The sequence below is a fragment of the Panthera onca genome, chromosome A2 (assembly GCF_046562875.1).
Source record: "Panthera onca isolate mPanOnc1 chromosome A2, mPanOnc1 haplotype 2, whole genome shotgun sequence".
In the NCBI taxonomy this organism is placed as follows: Eukaryota; Metazoa; Chordata; class Mammalia; order Carnivora; family Felidae; genus Panthera; species Panthera onca.
Window position 1 is genome coordinate 36,470,769 of NC_138340.1, and position 22,666 is coordinate 36,493,434.

At 41.2% G+C, this 22,666-nt stretch overlaps 1 protein-coding gene across 9 annotated transcripts in view; it reads right to left on the reverse strand.

The window, feature by feature from the left end:
• FRMD4B (FERM domain containing 4B) overlaps positions 1–22,666 on the reverse strand; it is a 321,761-nt gene that overhangs the window by 145,448 nt on the left and 153,647 nt on the right. For 2 of the 9 annotated variants that reach the window (XM_078442822.2, XM_078442826.2), the window contains one exon: positions 18,196–18,331. The exons of 6 other annotated variants lie outside the window; for them this stretch is intronic. Coding sequence is in view for 1 of the 3 variants with exons in the window: in XM_078442820.2 (XP_078298946.1) it covers positions 682–705 (24 nt within the window). In the remaining 2 variants the exon portion in view is untranslated. Of the gene's footprint in view, positions 1–681; positions 786–18,195; positions 18,332–22,666 lie in introns of those variants that run through there. One more of the 9 variants, XM_078442820.2, reaches the window with a different exon arrangement.

The following is a 22,666-nucleotide window of genomic DNA, read 5'->3' on the forward strand; positions in this document are numbered from 1 at the left end:
GAAAGGCTACTAATGAGTTCTAGATCCCCACAGAATCTTTGCTGCCAAGCGCTCACAAAGATAGAGAAGGCTCCAAACACATTGTGCCGAGGGCATGATTAACAACTGGAAATCCAAAAGCATTTTCGTGCTGCTTACTGACATAGTTCCTGCCGTCTCCCTGTCCTTTCCATATTCATAAAGGAGCTCAAGCCTTCAAAATTAACAGCCACAAAAAAAGGAAGTAAGTAAGACAGAAAAGAAAAAGGGTTGGGGGGTGGGGAGCGGTAAGGTAGAAGGACACACTTCAACAACAATTGCCAAAGTTCCAAAGTAAAAACAAGAAATCCCAACTAAAAACAAAGTAAAGGTCCCTTTTAGGACCTTTGAGGGAGCAGAGATAGCATTTAAAACAATGACAGGAAAACCCTCCAAAAGATGGGTGTTTGGACCATCTTCACTTTGGTATCAAACTGGAGCATTTCCAATTTTCTTTGGAAGGAGTAATTTTTTTGCAAAGAGTGGAGATAAACTTTTCTTGGAGTTTCCTTTTCTGAAAGTTAGATTCTAGAACATTAGTACGTAGATTACTCCACCGCTGTATAATATTAAAATCTGCCCAAGATTTTCCTAAGAAATGCCAGTAAGAGCTCACAAAGCACAATTACACTGTCAGAATATTGTAAGAGAAATTGTTCTTACCTCCGAACCATGATCTTGGCTCATTTAAAGGGACTGGAGAGAATGTGCAGGACAAAGGACACATGTATTAAGCACTTGTGGCGTGTGTGTGTGTGTGTGTGTGTGTGTGTGTGTGTGTGTGTTTTCTCCAAATACAAGCTGGTGGAAGTAGGGACCTAAAAACCCTGACGCCTTCCGCTGCCATATAATCGCAAGGAAATGACCTTACCGTTTGTTGCTTTGATTAGAAACAAAAGCCTTTCAACATGAGTCAGGCGAGCAACAGGGAGGAAAAAAACCCAAAACTTCTATTTCTTTTGGCTACCTAAAGTTTCTCTTCATTACATCTTTAAAATACACGAAGGAACGTTGTTTACTGTTCTCTAAACATCACGGATGATGCATGATCAGGGATGGATAATCATTCATAGGTGGGCTATGCTATCTAAGAATCCAAACTTCACTTTTGGTGCTTCAGTCGTACACATTCTGCACAAGGCAGGTGACTTAATGCTATAAATAGAAATAATATGGAACTCAAACTGTGTACTCATAGCCATTTTATGTCACCAGCGTTTACACTTGGAAAGAAACCCAGAATTCCACGAGGCAATCTTAATACCAGTCAATGGCAGGGATGCCAGCCACAAACAAAAAATCTGGGCAGGATGACTGGGATCTCACAGAAAGATCTATTTTATTATTTGCATTTAACTAAGACATTTGTTCAATACTATTGAACTAACTCAATGGCCAGGGAAAAAATCACAGTACATTACACTCCAAAGTGGGGTGGAAAGAAAAATATACAGAATCCAGGAAAAATAATAAATATATATATTATTTTTAGAACAGTTAAGTAATAGCTTCTGACATGGTACCATGCTTCTCCCATCCCCCCAAAAAAGAACCTTCTGAAATTTTGTGCAAGTGTGTGGTATGGTTAATGACATGAATTCTAGACTCAAACCTGGGTTTTGGTAGCTGTTTGTCCTTGGAAAAGCTACCTGACTTCTCTGAGAATACATTTCCTCTTTAGTAAAATGGAAATAAAAATCCCTGTCTTATTAGAGGTGTTGGAGGAATTAAATGACATGATGCATGCAGAACACAAAGAATTTGCCTGACAGATAGGCATATACCACATGTATTTAATGAGGAAATATCCCGCCCTTCCCTCTACCAAAAGATATCTTACCCCTGAGCAGTAAGTGATTTTACCTTGAAGTCCTTTCAAAGACTCTGCTTACTTTGAACCACAATATACAGTCTGAGAAGGCACAATAGCCTGAAACAATCTCAATCAGTGCCAAATTTGGATGCTTATACGGGTCACTTGAGGAAATCAGTGGAAAAGATGGCAAACAATTCAATACAGACTTAGTAATTATTTGTGGGCATGGGATTTTGCAATTGGAGGGCCTGGATGTTAGAATAAATGAGAAGAAAAGAAAGAAAGAAAGAAAGAAAGAAAGAAAGAAAGAAAGAAAGAAAGAAAGAGAAAGAAAGAGAGAAAGAAAGAAAAAGAGAAGGAAGGAAGGAAGAAAGGAGGGAAGGAAGGAAGGAAGGAAGGAAGAAAGAAAAAGAAAGAAAGAAAAATTGAATAAATGAATCACTTATACCTCACTTTAAAAGGCCATGCTGTGGGTGGTTAGGCTGGAAGACCATGGATGGGGGAAGGAAAAAAATGTCATGCAATAGTTTTCCCAATGAAATACCATATATGGAGATTTAAAAAAAAATGCTGTAGCTCAAATGCCTTCGGCAGGAGTGACTCCAAGGAGACCTACAAGGATGAGTCCAGGAGGGGCTTCTGTGTCAGGACCAACACACAGGTGCAGGTGAGGAGGCTGAATAAAGCCACTTCAAAAAGAGGGACAGCACCGACAACCATCACTCAAATTATCAATTTATAGAACAAATGATCTAAAACATTAGAAGCAGATATTCCATTATGTAATCTGCATTCCTAAATTTGCATATATTCAAGTTGGCCTCAAACATGTGTTTTGAATCTTCTTACTGGGCAAATGGAGAATTACTTCATGTTTTGGGGAACCTTCTATTTGCGTATATATAGCAGTAGAAACGCCATAACCGTCAACTTTTCTCCCTGGGTTGGAGAGCCTTCTGAGATAACTATTGAGACATTTCTGACTGTACGCGAAGAGATTTTTCATGTTGAAAGAAAATCAGAGTTTGGACAACCAGTTTCAGAGTTGGGGCAACAGGATGGGCTAAAACCGGGAGGCCGGGCCAACTTGGAGGGTCAGGTGAAAGCCCACATCCCAAATACAGGGCTGGGGCAAGGTCAGGTTATGGCCGTGAGAGCACGAGGATTAAAACGAGGAGACTGTCCAAGTGTCTGTTGGTTTTGCCTATTCAGAGTCTGATTCACCTTTTTCTAATAACAGATCCCTGCTCTTCTATGAGGGCATCATCTAAATGATTAGGGTGAGATTAACCTCATGCCCCCCTATCATGGGATCAACATGTGATTCAGGAATAGTGAAAAAAAAAAACAAAAAACAAAAACAACCAACTCTATCCCATACTCCTCACTTAGAGGGATCAGAGAAGTGTGTTTTTGTTCTGGATTAATGCTTTGCATTAATCACAAAATGATCACTCTCATTACAGAGCATTTCATATACCGGAGAAATGCCAAATGCACCATAAGATCCCAACACCCACAGTGTACTGGTTTTCTAAAAATCTGATGGCCGAGTCTAGCTCTGAACCATTTGCCATATACTAAGAGGACAACCTTGAAGGCCAGCTCCCCTCCTCCTGAATTTAGTGAGGTTTGCACTAAAGAAAGGTGTATTTCCTTTATAACTCCTCATCCTTCTCTCCTTCCACACCCAGGACCAGCTGAGTTCATTTCAAATATTCACTGAGCACCACATATGTGCAGGGCCCTGTGAGGGAAGTCAGGATGAAAACGCTCCAGTCAAGACCCTCAAGGGATTTACAGCCTATGTTGGTGTTTTGCAAGGAGAACAGAGTGGACATCTTCTTTTTCACCTCACGGCCAACCCTGCGGTTGAGAAATTATGCACCCCTTTCACACACAGGCTGGTTTCTGTTCATAATCTTTTATCAGTTTGTATGTCAGAGCTCTTTGGAGACTGGCTTTTCTTAGATTTGCATTCACTCCAATAACTAGTTTTTGGGTGTCTATTAGGCGCTTGGCCTAATGAGTATGTGACCTGTGTAGTCCCTCCAGGATCCCATGCTCAGAAATGGCCCATACTTGATTTAAAGTTCTGCTGTCTTGTAATTCTTTATTTATTTTAGAAAAAGAGAGAGAGAGAGAGAGAGAGAGAGAGAGAGAGAGAGAGAGAGAGAATCCCAAGCAGGTTCCACACTCAGCTCGGAAGCCCATCTTGGTCCTCGATCCTACCACCCTGGGATCATGACCTGAGCTGAAATCAAGAGTTGGACACTCAACTGACTGAGCCACCCAGGTGTCCCAAATAGAACTTCTGTTTTAAAAGGAAGAGCACCGGGGTGCCGGGGTGTCTCAGTTGGTTAAACATCTGGCTTCAGCTCAGGTCATGATCTCACGGTTCTTGGGTTCAAGCCCTGCGTCAGGCTCTGTGCTGACAGTGTGGAGCCTGCTTGGGATTCTCTCTCTCTCTCCCTCTCTCTGCCCCTCCCTGACTCGTGCTTTCTCTCACTCTCAAAATAAATAAATAAACTTAAAATTAAAAGGAAGAGCACCAAATACAGAAAACTACTTCATAATGTATTAGAAACTGGGACAGCATCACTGACCGATAAGGAATATTTGAAGTTTATTTACGGTCTCCTTCAGGATCACATGTTTTAGCAGTTGGAGGGGGGACACCATGCCCAGGAAAAACAACCCTGATGGAAAAGTCCATTACTCATGTTCCCCTCCAGGAAGAAAAAGAGGGAAGTTTCTTGTTCTAGGCAGATTCTCTCACTTTCTTAACCATAAATGGAAAAACAGAGGTGAAAAAGACAGAGGAAGAAAGGTAAGCAATGTGAGGGTTTCCTTTCTGTCTGCTTCACAGGACCAGCTCAGGGACTTCTGATTTGGTGCCATCATAGGGTTCATGCAGTTTTTCAGGCAATGGACATAAATACTACAAAATCTGATCTCATTCCCGTGTTTGGAAAAAGGAACCAAAAAAGGCCTTGGAGTTCAGAAATCATCAAAAATGTTCCAACATCCATTGAAAAGTGCATGTATTCACTTTTGCCTAATTTTCTGATTTTAAATGCTACACACAATAAAATAATAGTCAAGAGCCCATATTTACTGAGTGCTAACTGGTACTAGGTCCAAGGCCCCATGCTATACAGATTATCTTCTTTTATCCGAACAACAACCCTCTGAAATGGGGAGTAGTTCATCTCTATCTTACAAACGAGAAATTGAGCCTTAGCGAATCTGGCACTAAAAGTCCCCCAGTTGGGTGTAGAACAGGATTCGAACCCAGGGCTGACATTCTTATACAGCCTTTCCGTTTGGCCACTGCAGGCAATGAGCAATGTGTCCAGGGGTTAGTACACAGGCATGCTCCTAGGTTTCCTTCCTGTATTTCTGAAGACTCTGTTTTTGTTTTTTCTTTTTCCCCTCTCCCTTTGCATTTCTTTTAAAACGAAACAAAACTTTTTATGATGGAAAATTCCAAGCCCTTACAAAAAGTGACAGCCTGTGCAATGAACCCTCATGTATCCTTCACCCAGTTTCAACACTTATGAACACATGGCTGATCTTGTTTCATTAATGCTCTCATCCACTTTCTGTCCTTCTGTCCTTTTACTCTGAAGCAAATCTAAGCATTCAAATACTTTAATCTGTAAACATTTCAATGTATAAGATAAGGACTCTTTTGTTTTTTGAGAGAGAGAGGGGAGCAAATGAGTGAGGGCCAGAGAGAGAGAGAGAGGGAGGGAGAGGGAGAGAAAGAAGTGGGGCTCAAGCTCACCTGATGTGGGACTTGAACTCATGAACTACGAGATCATGACCTGAGTCGAAGTCAGATGCTTAATGACAGAGCCACCCAGGTGCCCAAAGATAAGGACTCTTTTTAAAAGCATAACCCCAATTATGTTAAAAAAAAAGTGACAATATTACTTAGTATCATCAGATTTCCAGTTAGTGCTCAAATTTCCAGTTGTCTTGCTAATGTGTTTTTTTCAAGTTTGTTTCCATTTTGACCTGGAAAAGGTCCATACTTTACAATTTGTCAATACTTCTCCTGAATCTCTATTAACCTATAGGTTTCCCTTCCACTCATCTTGCTTTCTTTCTCTCTTCTATCTCATTGTAATTTATTTATTGAAGAAACTGAGCTGTTTATCCTGTACATTTCACCAGCTGAGTTTTGCTGATTATATCTGTATGGTGTCATTTAACATGGTCCTCTATCCACTGTATTTCCCATAAGTTGGTTGAATCTGAAGACTCAATCAGATTCCAGATGCATCATCTTTGGCAAGATTGTCTCATAGGTTACCAAGTGTGTTCCTCCATTAGGAGGGCCTTCTCTTTTTTGATGTTAGCTCAATAGCTACATCATTTAATGAATTAAGGATTGCAATATGGTGACCTTCTATTTGTCACCCTTTATTTATTAGCAAGAATATTTCAGTAATGAGAAATTTCGCCTCAGGGCACCTGGGTGGCTCAGTCGGTTAAGCATCAGGTTCTGGTTCTCAGCACAGATCATGATCTCATGGTTTGTGAGATCGAGTCCTGCCTTGGACTCTGCACTGACAGCATGGAACCTGCTTGCGATTTTCTCTCTCCCTCTCTCTCTTCCCCTCTCCCTCCCCCATGCTTGCTTACTCTCACTCTCTTTCTCAAAATAAATAAATAAACTAAAAAAAAAAAGAAATTTCCCTTCATCTATTAACAGGTTACCCAGTGACAGGATTCATTACAGGAGACATAGGGCAAATGCTTGACTCTTTACCTTTATTTACCAGTTTTCAAGATAATGACTTGGCACTTCCAATGGTGGCCCAAATGATTTTTTTAAGTATTTATAAACACTGGGGTGCTTGGGTGGCTCAGTCAGTTGAGCGTCCGACTTCGGCTCAGGTCATGATCTCACGGTTCATGGGTTCGAGCCCCACATTGGGCTCTGTGCTGACAGCTCAGAGCCTGGAGCCTCCTTCAAGTTCTGTGTCTCCCTCTCTCTCTCTGCCCCTCACCCAGTCATGCTCTCTGACTCTCTCTCAAAAATGAATAAACATTAAAAAAAATTTTTTTAAGTATTTATAAACACTGCATTTAAATACATTATATGTGTTTTAAACCATTAAAAGTATTGTCTTTACTGATGTTTGAACTGTTGCATCTTGGTCAATTCTTGGAGTCAGCTCCTGGGTCCTCTGGACGTGACCCTAGAAGTCTTTGATATCTTCCTGAGACTGCACTGGTTACCTTAAGCCTTGAGCAGCCTCATAAACATTTACCCTGGGTGCCATACCAACATTATCATATGTGCTCCATGACATGAAAAAAAGTTGGGAAGCACTAGCTTAGGGAGTAGCCAGAATATTCCCAAGTTGCATGGAGGGTGATATTGATTCCTGACCAAATCAGGCCTCTTAGGATGGAAGAAGGGGGAAAAATTGGCTCTTGGAAGCAGGCTCAGAAAATGAATGGAGAACAAGAGAACCCATAAGGGAACAAACACAGCCAGTATCATGTCATGCAACCATCGTGTCTGTGCTGCATGGCCACCGCTGCCTTTGTGGTTCTCACTTCCAAATGTTTGCTCCTCCAGCTCACCACTCCAAGAGCAGGAGTGCACAGGTGCCGGGGGCCAGGTTGAGGCCTTGGGCCTGTCCTCTAGTTGAACTGGAAGGCAGACAGAGTAAGATCTAGCCTCCTTAGCAGCCACGGTAGGAAATCTGCACGGGGACCTGCCCTTTTGCCATGTGCATGGTGGGCACCTCCAAAAGAGAGTGGGGAGCTGGCAGAACGCCAATGGGGAGTGCTGCACAGCTAAAACATGAGGCAAGCCCTCGTTGAAGGGTTTCCTGTGGCAATTCCAATTTACCTCTGAGTTAGGTTGGCCCTGGTGGAAGGCTATACGCAAATGGGTCTGCAGGTCAACCCATCATCACCCTCAAGGCGCTAGCTTCCGAACAGCCACGACATTAATGGGACGAGCAGTTTCCACCACCTAAGTCCTCAGTTCTGGTGGCTCCCAAAATGAGACAAAAGACAGTTTCATGGTCACTTGTGGCTATGAAATCTCATCGAGACAGTTCAACTCTGGAAAAATTATATTTTAGTTAATAAATATGGATTTAGAGGGCTAAATAAGCTCAATGGCCTAGGGCATCTAAGATGAAAAAGAGAAAATAAATGGGGTGCCGTTTTGCTCTCCTGCCCCAAGCTTTATCCCTTGTTACAAAATAAATAAATAAAGGCCTTTGTGATTCCTTTCCAGCTTATCTAAATGGAGTACAGAACATTCATAGAAGAGAAAAAACAAAATTGCTGAAATCCACTAAATAGTAAATGGGGGAAACCACAGTATGAAATCAAACAGGATAGCAAACATAGAAAGAACTATTCCCCACTATTTCTAAATCTTAAGATGGCAGTGCATGACAGAGAGGGAAAATGAAAATGTATCTTTAGGATACTTGGATTTTAACCCAGCAATGCTCTACATAAACTTATTTTAACTATACAAGAGAATACCATACTACTTTGAGATGACATTTTCTATGAGACTAAAATTTGCTCTCAAGTCTGGCTCTGAAAACATGCAAACCAATTTATACTGTGATAAAATGCAGAATGTGATTCTCCTGATGTTCTCAGGCAAGAACAACTCCAGTGTTCCAAGCATTATGGCCCATAAGAAAGTTTGAAAATGGGACAGCTCCACTAATAAATGAAATAAAATGAAACAAAGGTCTGCAATATAAATTTTTTGGCTAGGAGAGTGGTATAAATCAAAAGTTGTTGGCTAGGGTATGGAAAAGAAGGATTCTTGTTCATTCTACAGCAGCATAAATTGGTGCAACCTTTTTGAAAATCCAAATTATTTCCAAACAAGGTATTTATCTTGCTGAAATTCTCCCACAAATGTTTTGCATACAAAGATGTTCACTTTAGCACTTAGTAAAAACTGGAAGCAACCTAAATGCCTGGTAATAGGAGACTGGGGAAATTAATTATGGTATATTCATATCATAGAATATAATATGGAATAGATATTCCATATCACAGTTATGGAAAATAATGAGAGATCAGAACTTAAATATGTCAGTAAATAAATACATTTCAAAATTAGATGAATAGGATGATCTCACCTTTGTAAAAAATTATATTAATGTAAATATGTATGCCACTCTAGGTTTAGAAAATATCTGGTGAATACATATCACTGATAAAGTAGCTTCACTCTAGGCCATGCATTTATTTCATTTTTTAAAGTTTATTTATTTATTTTGAGAGAGAGAGAGAGAGAGAGAGAGAGAGTGGGGAAGGGACAGAGAGAAAGGGAGAGAGAGAATCCCAAACAGACTCCACACTGTCAGCAAAGAGTCTGATGCGGGACTCGAACTCACAAACCACGAGATCATGACCTAAGCCGAAATCAAGACCCACTGAACCACCCAGGTGCCCCTAGGCCATGCGTTTCTATAACAGTTGTATTAATGGATTTATGTTATGTTATGTTATTTATTTTTTTTAAAGTTTATTTACTTATTTTGAGAGAGGCACACACACACACACACAGAGAGAGAGAGAGAGCGAGCAGGGGAGGGGCAGAGAGAGAGGGAAAGAGAGAGAATCCCAGGCAGGCTTCATGCTGTCATTGTGAAGCCCAACATGGGACTTGATCTCACGAAGCATAAGATCATGACCTGAGCAAAGATCAAGAGTCAGATACTTAACCAACTGAGCCACCCTGGTGTTCCTGGATTTATATTATTTTAATGATAAAAAAAAAAATCTGTGGTACTCAGATGAGGAGAAATATTATTTTTTACTCAATAGTAATCCTTCCGGTAATGATTAGTAATCATTATTAAATGGACACACAAGACAAATACTTGGGGAGACATACTACACACTGGATGCAATGACACAGGATTACATAGGACAGATCCCTGTTCCCCAGAAACACTTTTCACAGTAACCTGGATCAACTGTTTGGAATAGGATGCTTTACAAATTATAAAAAATTACATATATCCTTGCTATAAAAAATTTAAATTCAGAATTTTGAATGTAGGGGTGCCTGGGTGGCTCAGTCGGTTGAGGGTCCAACTTCGGCTCAGGTCATGATCTTGCAGTCCGTGAGTTCGAGCCCCGCGTCGGGCTCTGGGCTGACAGCTCAGAGTCTGGAGCCTGCTTCTGATTCTGTGTCTCCCTCTCTCTCTGCACCCCACCGCCCCCATGCTCTGTCTCTCTCACTCTCAAAAATGAATGTTTTTAAACAATTTAAAAAAAAAAGAATAAGGAATGTAAAACAAGTAGAAAGCTCTCCCTTCATCCACTTACATTTCCCTGGGGTAAAAATTTTAATGGTCTTTATCATATATTTCCATTATATAATTTCCATTATATAATGGTTTTTAATATATTTCCAACCCTATTCTCCCATGTAAAGGAATACATACACACATTTCTTGCATAATATCTGTATCTGTTTCACTCTCTCCACACGTGCGTGCACACACACACACACACACACACACACACACTCATCTTGTATACTGTTCTGTCTTTAGTCTTTGTTTTCACTCAAAATTATATAACTGACAATTTGGGTAGGCTGTGATATATAGTTCTACATTCTTCCTGCTGATCTCATGGAGTCCATGGTACAGAAGTGTTAATCATTTTATCATCTGTTCTCCTATTCACATCTCCAAGGGGTTGCTATTTCAAATAATGGTGCAAACGAAAATCTTGCACAGATAACATTATGTGAGATATCCTTAAGATGACTTCCTAAAGTGGATATGTTTGGTCAAAGAGGTCACATACTTCATATTTTGATTGGCTATAACTCAGCTTTCCTCTGAAAAGGTTGTAGCAATTTACCAGGTCAATTATGATTAAATTCTCCTGCTTCAAAATGTCCATCGCCTCTCTAATCCTTATTTTAGGAAAGTTCATTTAGATGAGGGAGGAAAACAGCATCTTATTTCTAGGATACTTTTCCTTGACTTTTCTGCCTATATTAGTAGTCAGGGCCTTTTTCGTAAACTATAATTTGCTGAATTCTTGTCCCATTCCCAGTCCTGAACTGAGCAGTCCAATGGTATTCTTTCACTTAAACCTGATGACAATACTTTGAGATATTCTGTCCCCATTTTGTAGATGATGCAGCTGAGGCTCAAAGGGGTTAGGCATCCTGTCCTAGGCAGTACAGCCAGTCAGGGATAAGGCACTGGATTAAGGCTCACATCCATATGATGCCAACTCCTCAGCTCCCAAAGGATATGTGCATACCACTCAAAGGAAGTAGATAACACTTTTCATCTCATTACAAGGTCCATTAAAACAGAACAGATGTCATTAAATATCTGTAAATAATGAATGGAGCTGCTTCGGTGTAGAGACATCGAACTGTTGTTGCCCGTTTCATCTGTGTTTTTTCTTCACACGTTCCTCAGGCCTGGAACCTCCTATCTGGTCTTGCAGAGGGTGGGTGGTTGCTGGGGAAGGAGAGGGGGCAAGTGTCGCCTTGTGAGCAACTCGTTCTACTGCCCCCTACTTAAATGCTCGGTACCCCCCATGCAGCAGCCACGGAATGGCCCCATTTCACAGGCAGGCGAGCTAAGCTGAGCTGGGAGGTGACATGGGAGCTTCAGCACAGAACCAGTTGTCTGGTTTCTTCTCTTTAAACTGTTGGAAACAGATGAGGTTGTTCATCGGTTTTCATTTCCTAAACTTCATCAAAATTGACAGCAACTTCCTAAAAAAGACCATCTGTTACGGAACCTAACCAGATTATTGGCACTGACTAATTACTTCAGGGTCATAACATAACTTAAAAAGTGATGTTGAACGGGGAGTCTGGTTAAGCGTCTGACTCTGAATTTGGCTCAGGTCATAATCTCGCGGTTCACAGGTTCACGCCCCGACTCGGGTTGTCTCTCTCTCTCAAAATAAATAAATCAATCTAAAAAAAAAAGTGATGTTGAAGATGGGGGAAAAAAAGCAGAAGTTATGTTTGGTGAAAATGTTGGTTCATGGTTCTACTTTCTGGAAAAACTTCAGATACAGTCACGTATTTATACATTTATTTGTATATTGGTACTCACACACATGCATATACATATACATTATAAATTATTCATATGCTTAAACATGACCTAGTTAGCTCAGAGAAAATATACAAAAAAAAAAAAAGTCAGGAGGAAAGAGAAAAGGATAGAAAGACCATAATTAAATTTGATTTACTTAAAACACACACAATATACAGCACAAAGGTGTGGCAAAGTTTTGCTGTATTTATTACCTAATGTAGCGTAGGAGTCTGAAAAAAAATTAAATTGATCCGACTTGGTCGTGAATAAAGGCCACTGTTCAGACTCTGGCACTAACATCTCAGAAAAAAATTGTTATTTTGAAACTGGGAGTTGGCTTCTGAAGTTTATTAAAGGAAAAACACATTCGCTAAAATATATCATTTCCAAAAGGTATTTGAGAACCAAGTCTTATGAGCTTGGCTGGACCAATACTTGGCATCAAGACCTTGAAATATTAACATATAAAAAGTTAAGGAAGAAAGAAGCCCATCAATTTAAATATGAGTTGAGAGTTAAGACTCTTTATACCCTGATCAGATTGTTTCAAACTTAAACATTAATTTCATTTAAAAACTGGTATTAGAGTATTTATTAAAGGTAGATGCACTTTTCCTTCAGGAATTATTTGGGAAATTCCTAGTATTACTTTTTTTGCTGGGGCTTATGATTCTGTCGTTATTTGAGGTTGATAATTAGACACAATAAGCAGCTCTTGTAACTCAAAGGGTCAAATTCTCTTTATATTGTCTTTGCTTGCAGAATTTTAAAAAGCCTGGACACGGCCAAAGACCTAGGGAAAAGCAAGCTTTTAATTAAACACTAATGAAGACCAGAAAAAAAAAATGTTGTTGTTTTTTTCTTTTCTCCCAAGAATCCAGGCAAATCCAGGGGGTCCTTCCTTCTATCCGTTACTCCAATGGATGGGCATGACACGAGACAGGGTCAGAATGATGAGCCGTCCACAGCAGGCCAAAAAAAAAAAAAAAAAAAAAAAAAAAAAAAAAAAAAGAAAGAAAGCACAACGTCTGAAGTGTCTGTCAGCATTGGTCAGGCAACACAGGGCACCTTCCAGAACCTAACCACAGGGCTGGGCACAGGAAACAGCGATCACTTGACAGTCAGAGCTGACAAGAGCTGCAGAAACTGCCAACTTCCCCACCCTGGGCTGGGCACAGACCGGGACTTGCAAGCTGGCTGGCCACACAAGCTAGGGTCCTTGGGCGAGTCCGTTTTCACAGGCCCTGGAGGAAATAGCCTAGTCTCCGATCTCAAACACTGCTTTTTGAATGAACTGGAAGCACAGGCACATCTGAGAACACGTCAGAGAACCCAAACAAATTTATTCTCAAGCTACAATACTTACGTTGGCTGGGGGCTATTTTCAATAAGGAAAAGCAATAAACATACACACACAAATACATTTCTACCTGCACGGCTTTTTCCTTGCATGAAGTTTCCTCAACTTTATAGACCGCAAACATCCCCTTTGGACAGAGTTCCCCTAATGCTACTTTTTCCCTCCTCCGAATTATTGGTATCTCCCTACACCACAGGCTGCCGTCACTCCTACCCAGGTCCCCAGCAGGTCTCACTGGACATTAGAAACAGCCTCGTAATTGTCTTACCCATCCCTAGACACTCCCCGCAGAGTGGCTAGAGTGAGCTTCTTAAAGTCTGAAGCAGATTCCTTTGTTCATTTAGTCAACGAGTATTTCCGAAGGGTAGATTAGGTTCCAGGCACTGGGGACACTACAGCCAACAAAGCCAAGTCCCTGCCCGTCTTCAGCTAATGTATCTGGTTGGGCAGACACCAGTGAGCGTCTAAATAAAGTTCTAACATTAGGTGGCAATAGGGTTAGGAAGAAAAATAAAGCAGGATAAGAGAAAGGTCAGGGGTGGCCTCTTAGTCTGGGGTGGAGAGGAGGAAAAGAGAAAACCCCAGGTTCCTTCCAGGCAGAGAAAACCCCAAGGGCAAAGGCTCTGAGGGTGGAATGCATTTGGTGGGCTTAAGCCACAGCAGGGAGGCCAGTGTCACTGGAGAAGAGTTAGGGGACAAGTGTGAGGAGTGAACACCAGAAGCTGAGTGTGTTTGCAGACAGCGGGGGTACAGGAACCTAGAGAAAGGGGCGCTGATCACGTGGAGCCTTGTGGGTATGGTGAGCCTAGGCTTTTCTGAGTTGGGACGTCACAGGAGGGATTCACATAAGAGAATGGTGTGATCTGAGTTGCTTCTGGAGCCTGGATTGAGACCATTCACGACTGAGGCTCAACCAGGTCATTAATCCCTGCTATGCCGCTAGGGTTTGGCAGAGGAGAATGGAGACTACGGCAGTCCTAGGACTTCAGGCAGGCAAAGGTGGCAAAGGAAGAGGCTGAATGGTTTGCAAACTAAGCCCATCCCCTACGATGGCTGAGTGAATGGGATTTGTATTTAGACAGAACGGAGCTCCAATCTTTGCTTGTGGACAAGTTACTTAGCAGCTCTAAACAGGTCCCCCGTTTGCCAGGTGGGTTCAGTAATATCTATTACATGTCGCTGTTAGGAGACTTAAATGAAATGGTAACTATAAAGGGCTTAGCACTATGTCTGACACTGAAAATGTTCACTAAATAGAAATAGCCATAGCTAACACTTTTTTAAAAAAGTTTATTTATTTTGAGGAGGGGAGAGAGAGAGAGAGAGAGAGAGAGAGAGCCACCCCACGAGTAGGGAGAGGCAGAAGGAGAATCCCAAGCGGAATCTGCACTCTCAGCACAGAGCCCAGCTGAGGGCTTGATCTCACAAACCTGAGCCGAGATCCAGAGTCAGATGCTTAACCGACTGAGCCACCCAGGCGCCCCACCATAGCTAACACTTTTGAAACGCTTACCATGAGCCAGGCACCCTAGTGAAATCTATTTATTTGTGTTGTCCCCTCAACAACCCCGGGTGGTAGGCCCTATTATCATCCTCATCTCAAACACGAGAAAATGAGGCACAGAGAGGTCCCATAATTTGCCCATGCCATACAGCTATTAAATGAAAAGTGTTTGGAGTTACATCCTGGTCAGACTTTGCACTCATAACTCCTAGTATGATAACATTAAGCTTAGGATCAAGTTTTTCAACCCATGTTATTTTTAAGCTTCATACCATGTAAGTGTGAGTATTATTTTATCTTTGTATTGGTAAAGAAACAGGCTCAGAGCAATTAAGCAGCTTGGCTCAAGGTCACACAGCTGCTAAGTCAGGAAGCCTTGATTTTACCGGGTCCAGCTAACTACAGCTCATTCTATTTCCCTATTTTATCAAGGCCCTTTTCTCTCTCAGATAATAAGCATCTAATCACATTTTAATGAGACAAACTCATTTCTGTAAAAATATTTGCTGGCTACATTACTCAAGGGTAGCATGATGCTTGTAATAACTGGATCTCCTTAGCAGTTGCAAATCTCAGGGTCATATCAAAGGAGAGCTTACACAGATGAGAAAGACAGCGGTCAGTGGGGTTCCATAGCCTTCGTGCATAAGAGTCTAGGGTTCAGGGTCGAGAAGAGGAAAGTTTAATAGCTTCATAATGCGGAGAGGAGGAGGGAGGATCCAAGGCTTCTGCAGACTTTAGGGGTTCCAATGGTTATTCACATAAATAAGAAACTGAAAACACTGAACCTATAAAGATAACTATTTACCAGGCACTCATGCACCCATCCAACCAACCATCTACCCCCACATATATCTAACAATATTTACTGACAATATCAATATGTTTAATTTCTACCGTGATCCCAGGAGAGAAACGCTTTAAGTGAGATACTCTAATTATCTATATTTTACAGCCCAAAAAATCAGTCTCAGAACTCACATGGCTAAAAAAGGTGAGTTAGGAATTTGAATTCAGGCAGTTTGAGTGCACGGACTTCATTTTGAAGCACGAGGCTATGTTTCCACCCCATGTTTGTTTGAGTGAAAGACTAAGTTAATAAATTGATAAGACTCTATCTTTATGTGCTGTTTACCTCTTAATAAATAAAGTAGCAAGTCAGTGGCAAGAGGCTGAGCACTGGAATCAGACAGAGCTCTGTTCAAATTCCAGCACCATGACTTATTAGTTAATAAGTACATAAAACCAATAAAGTGGGGTTCATGATATCATCTTGTAGAGTTGTTACAAGGACAAAGATAAGACACAGCATCTCATAAAGCTAAAAATCTTCTGTACATACACTGGAGAAGTTCTTGATCATAAGCCCAAGGAAACAAATACAAAACTTTTCACTATTGTCTTTTGAGACACTGAAAAATTGTATGCAACCTAAGTATCCATCAACAGAAGATTGGTTATATTCATGCGATGGAATATAGGGATTAAAATGAATTTAGAGATAAATCCCAAAAGCTTGTTGAGAGAATAATAAGGCAGTAGAATGATATATCCTCTATAAATTTGACAAACATAGAAGGGTTATCTATTTATAGATACAAACATAGGTGTCAAAATTATCAAAACATGCCCAGGAATGAGACCCATGAACTTAGTGGTAGGATTTTAGGGAGAGAGGAAAAGTACGAGGGTGGTTTCAACTGATTCTATATAGTTTGGTTACATTTTTAAAAAGTATCTGAAGCAAACATGGCAAAATATTAAGATGTCTTAAAACCGAGTGGTGGGTGCATGGCTTTTTTACTCATACTATCTTTTATATGTTTGTATATTGAAAAAAAAAAAAACCCTCAGGGGTTTTGGTCTTGTTTTGTCTTGTTTTAAGATAACGCAATTAAAGTGCCAAGCAGAAGACTCAGCACACAGCGGCTGCTACATAATTAGTAGCTATTAGTCAAGGCAGGGACACTACATAAAAGCACTAGTTAGGGAAAAATAGTTATTTAATCAACAAGCTTTGCCCAAAACACAAAATTCAAGAGACTAAAAACGATTAGGACATTAGGGGGAAAGTGGTACTATTTAATTTATCGCATTCATCAGCCTCTTTCAAGCCAAGTTTGTTTTCAAGGATGCCAGAATCTATACGTTACATATGAACACCTAGAGGCACACATATGTGTAATTACATAGAGATGGCAATTTTAATTTTTTTCACGAGGGTCTAATTTTCTGCCTCCTTTCTGTGCTTGAAGTCATATCATCTTGCTGTAAAGTTTAGAACTACAGGTCTGATTTCCTATTCGAATCCTTCACACTTTTCCATAGCCTCCAAATCAGACATCACAAAGCCAATGTTCAAAATAAACAGAAGAGGGGGATAAACAGGAAGTTACTCTGTACTGCCACTCCACCGAGAAAGGACGGTAGGAGGAAAAACAAACACCAATCTGAAAGGCAGGAGAGTCTTTAACTTGGTGTTTCTCAAGCTGGATGACAAAGGCTCCGAAATGCTTTTCAAAGATACTGAGACTGATTTTGTCGATTTTAAGTAACACAGTCTTTCAGAAGTATACTTCTGTCAAGTGATGGGCTAGAACATTAAGACCGTTTTCCTTTTCAGTTTTGGGGTATCTTCACATCTCAGTTCCTTGCCCTAAAACCCTAGTCTTTGGTTACCAGAAAAGGTGGGAGATGAATTTGCTCAGTGATAAGGAGACTCGTATTTCATTTATCTGCCAAGTTTTCTCTCCTTTCTGTATGTGTTGCTGCTGTTAACTGACTCCATGGCTGCCCAATCCCTTCAACAGTGTAGGTTCCAATCAGGAGGCCGCCCTGAGAGTGAGACTGTGTCCTGAAGCCAGATTCTACATCCTTTAAATCAACGCAATCTTTACTTTCCACTTCCTTCCTGTGGGTCCTTCCTCAGTTCAGGCTTTGATCCCGGCACCTGTTGGGCAGGCATTTGCAGAAGACCCCATGATGTGCTGCCCAGACTTATTCCCTCAGCTACCAGGAACATTCTAAGCTGACAGCTCTCAGCTCCCTCTGGGGATTGCCCTCCCTTATAGAGCTGCCTACCTCAAGGTCAAGGTCACTCCGTGTTCTCAAGGGCAGTCTACTGCCAACAACGTGTTGATGTAGGTGGGAGGGAAGAACAGCCCTCTTGTTCCAAATGGGGACAACTCTCAGTTCCAGAGCTACCCATGAGGGCAGCTGAAGGCATTGCTGAGCCTGAATTATAGCCCCTTTTCTCCTCTGCTCCTCCTGCTTCTTTCTATTCCCTTCTACAGGTGTTGATCCCAGTGCGCTCTCTGGTAAACTTCCTGCTCGTTAATTTGTTTCAGGAACCAAATCTGCATCAGCATTCACGCTGTTCCAGGGTAGGACTGCTTACCTGGCCCCTGCAGTTGAGTGCGTGACTGGTCAGCTCTGACCAAGGACCCGCAAGAAGTCACAGGAGCTACTTAGAGGCCAAGCATTTAGTTGCCAGTGCCAAGTCCCGAGGAGCTCTTCACTCTCCATCATGGTAACTGGCAACGTGAAAGAACATTCTGTGAGTCTAAGTGACAGTGATGAGCAGAGCTTATGGACAACCTGTGATGCGACGGTAGTGTGAACCACAAACAAACTTTAAGCCATTAGGATACTGGAGCTGTTTGTTGCCATGGCAAAAGCTAGCCTATCCTGACCTATACACCTGTGTCACTGCAGCAGCCCCTAGCTCCCCTTCCTTTCCCGCCTCCACTATGTCACCCTCTCCCAAATCTGTCAGCCTCACTGCTGCCAGTGATACTTCTAAATCAACCTCTCCCCTGCCCCCGAAGTTCTGCAGAAAAATATCAAAATCCTAAAGTAAAAGATCATTCAAATTCAGATGTTACTCTCAATCAAAATCTCTGCCTCTGATTCCGACTCGCTCTTTTTCTCTCCCCTGCTCCTGCCCTCTCTCCCCATCGGCCTTAAAAAACTGTTTATAATTCCACCAAAGACATGTTTTCCTATGCCTGAAATGCCCTTCTGCGTTTCTTCATCTATCCAACTCCTACTTTCCCCTCAAACCTCAGCTTGAGAATTGCCTCCTCCAGGAAGCCTCCTTGGCTCTCTTCCTCTCCCTTTTTGCTTTTCTCCAGTCTGACTTAGATTTCCTCCACTGTGTGCCTAGAGCACCTTGGCCAAGGGCCTCCCACAGAGTTTCATTTCCTTATCTGTCTCTCCTCCTTGACAATAGATTTCTTGATGCAGGAAAAACGCCTATCTTGACCTTGTGTGGTTGACACCTTGGGACAGTAGCAGGGATGGGGTAAGCACTCTGATCATTATTTTAGGTACAAATAAATGAACAAACAAACGAGTCAATCTGTAACTCCAATCATGTTCTACAACAAAGGACCTCGTAAAGGCAAACTAAACATTCATCCTGAATATTTATTTATTATTTTCCTGGTGACTAAATTTTTGATGAGAAAATTCTTTCATATTCCTTCAAGTTCTATTTTTTCTATGACTGAAGTATGGACCTTTTTCCCTCTAGCATTCTGTACCCAATACATTGCTTTTTTTCTAGTGTGGGAACTGTTGAACTTTTTCTGTAAAGGAGCTGACAGCAAGTATTTTCACCTTTGTGGCCAATATCATCTTTGTATGAACTACTTGACTGTAAGTAGTTAAGTCACAGCTACTCAACTCTGCCACTGTAATGCAAAAGCAGCCATAGACACCAAGCAAACGGGTGAGCAGGGCTGTGTGCCAATAAAACTTTATTTACAAAAACAGAAGGCTGTGTGTGCAATAAAACTTTATTTGCAAAAACGAGGGACAGGACAGTTTTCTCTTGTGAGTCACAGTTTGTCAGCCCCTCTTCTAGTCTGTGTAACTCAGAGTAATGTGGAGAGTGAAGGGTGGGGACAAGCAAAATATACAGGGTTTGAAGTACACAGGCCACTGAATGCTCAATGGGGAACCTGCCTTTTGCGGGGGTTGGTCTTTTCCAGCCAATGTGGTGGGATGCGAAGTTCATTTGTTATCAGGATCATCAAAGTGTTGGACAAAGAGAGATTATTTCCTTAGCGACCCTAATGGGAGCTGCCTGTATTTCCTAGAGTTTTTGTATTGGCTTAAAATGTGGGTCTACTGTGTGAAGACAATAAAAAATACCCAAGGCCCACCCTACACACGCTGTGGGAAACCACAGTCTCTTTCAGTGAACATCCTTGCCTGTAAAGATGGGAATGTACTTTCCAGAGAACTAGTATCACTTATAAAAAACAATAGTAATACCCGGTGCTACTTTATCAAGTACCTTCTACGGACGGGTCTGCTGTTAAGTACGGTACATACCCAAGCGCTAACATTTATTGAGCATTTGTTTATATCAGGAAGGGCATTTAGTGTTACAGATACTATCTCATGAATTTTTCATCCTGTTCATAATGCAGGTACTACAGTTCTCCCCTTATACCCAGGAGGCTCAAGGGGGGAAAGCAGTTTGGTCAAGGTCAAATTTGCTAAACTTTGAGTCTATAGCCTCTGCTGTTCTGAACTGTATGCTCCCCACTCAGTGCCAACTGCCTGCCACAGGGGAGCTGACCCGGCCTCTTATGGTCACTTGAATATCTCAAATTCTGTCTAAGTTACCTCCTGCTGGAAGGCAATGACTCCACTCAGGGTTTGCAAGAAATTCTAGCTTTGAGGTGTTGGGGATGAGGGGACAGCTTAATCCCAAGAAACAAGCTGAGGCCTTTGTTAGAACATGTCATGCTTAATAAAAAGCAAAGGGTGTTGATCTTTTTTTCAACCACATTCTCCCACCATTTTCTACTTCAGTTGTTTGTTAACCCTAATTAATTGCTATAACAGAACCCATCTAGGCAAGATATCAGCAGGATAGATATACGGCTGATGAATCAGCTTTTAAGGTTTAGCTCCAAATTGAAGGCAAATGTCTCAGTCTGCTACTTTAACCAAATTCAAAGCTTCACTCATAAAGTAAGTCTTTGTTAAAAGGCAGCCTCAGTGCCGCTTCAGCCTGCTTTTTATTTAGTCGCGTTACTACAGAAATGCCTTATAGCTAGCGCCTTAATTATTCATAGCTTTTGGCAAATTAAGTCTCCTGCCTCTCCAATATCTAGATGTAGAGGAAGTGTTCAATTCCAAAGAAATAATGCCTTCCCGGCTGTGCCAGCCAGGCAATAACGTTGTTGCCAGATTCCTTATGAATAGGTGGGAGATCTTATTTCACGTATAGTATATAAATAAACAAAACACCCCCAGGGAACCATCAGGTATTTCATGTAATGGATATCTCCCGCACCACCCTTATTTCTCTCTGGCGTGATTGAGCCCGGATTTCCTTACAAACCAGACTATTCAGACTAGAAGCAAGAAAGATGACACCTTTCTATCGTCAAGATGATAAAAAACTGAGTTCAGTAAAATATGTAACCCTGTGGTGTTTCCAGTCCATTTGCCACTAAACTGGACAGTACCACTGAACACTCCCCTTCGTGCTTTAGAATTTGTAATTATGGGATAGCAATAAGGGTATTCTAATGATGAGCCCCCACCCCTTTAACTCAAATTACGGCGGCGAAATACTTAGAAATATATTTGCCATTAATCTTTTTTATATTAGAGAGCTCTAGATTTGAGGTTCTCTAATAATTCAAGTGTAGGGGGCATTGCTGATTGCAGCTCAACTGAGCATTGACCCTCCCCCACTGTTTGGCAGCTGTGTGGTCTGCCTGGGACCAACTTCACTCCCAGTTTCACAAATGGGTCTGCTCTCCCACTGGTCTAAGCCAATCAGTGTAATTAGTGTTTCTCAACAGTTTTATTCACGATCATCTTTTTAAAGAGCCTTTTAGATACTTTTTTGTTTGCTAGTCACCTCCTCCCCCTGCAAATTCTAATGCCAGTAGAATCCTGTATATCTGTTTAGGTATTCTATGCACATCTGTGCTCTATACACAAAAAAAGAGTAAGATTTTTGTGCCACCCTCCTACCTTTAAGAAACAATGTTTGCCTCTTGGGGGTCATGTCACTCCCACTGAGAATGCTGAATTATAATCCCATTCCCTGTGCCATTCAGTGCATGGCATTGGGGGTGGGCACCGTCCCTAAGTTAACCCATCAGAGTGAAAACTGGAATTTTTTTTTTTTTGATAGCTGGTGGATATGAGAAATTTTCTTTCTTCTTGAATAGGTTGATATCTGGATCTAAGCCCTGGAACTGCTGCAGCTATCTGCTATCATGATGGAAGAAACCAGCCGAAGAAAAAGCCAACACACGAACAAGGCTGGAAGAATCATAGGCAACAAGTATAGTGCTCTGATCAAACCATACCTGAAGTTCATCCAACTGCTAGACTTCTCAATTGTGTCAAAAGTGCCTTCTTTTTAATTTGTAGGTTAGTATGAGTTGGGTTTCTAAAATGATAGAGCAGATAACATTTGTTGAATGCTTCCTAAACTCTAGGCACTGGGCTAAATATCTTGTGTCAATTAATTCTTTTATCAAACTCTGTGATTAGCACTATTATATTTCCCATTTTATGCATGATTAAACTGAAGCATAGTAAGGATAAGTAACTTACTCATGATCAAGTGTAGGCAGAGGTCGGATTTATTCCTACGTCTCTCTAACTTGGAGCCTAAGGTATTAACTACTTTATTATACTGCCTTTCAGTTCTATATAATTTAAATGACTATTTTCTTGATCATTATTTAAAAGGCATTAATGAAAATAGTGTTTCTTTTTCTTAAGTTTTTAAAAATTTTATTTATTGAGAGAGAGAGACAGAGAGAAAGAGAGAGAGAGAATCCCAAGCAGGTTCCACACCATCATCACAGAGCCTGACACAGGGC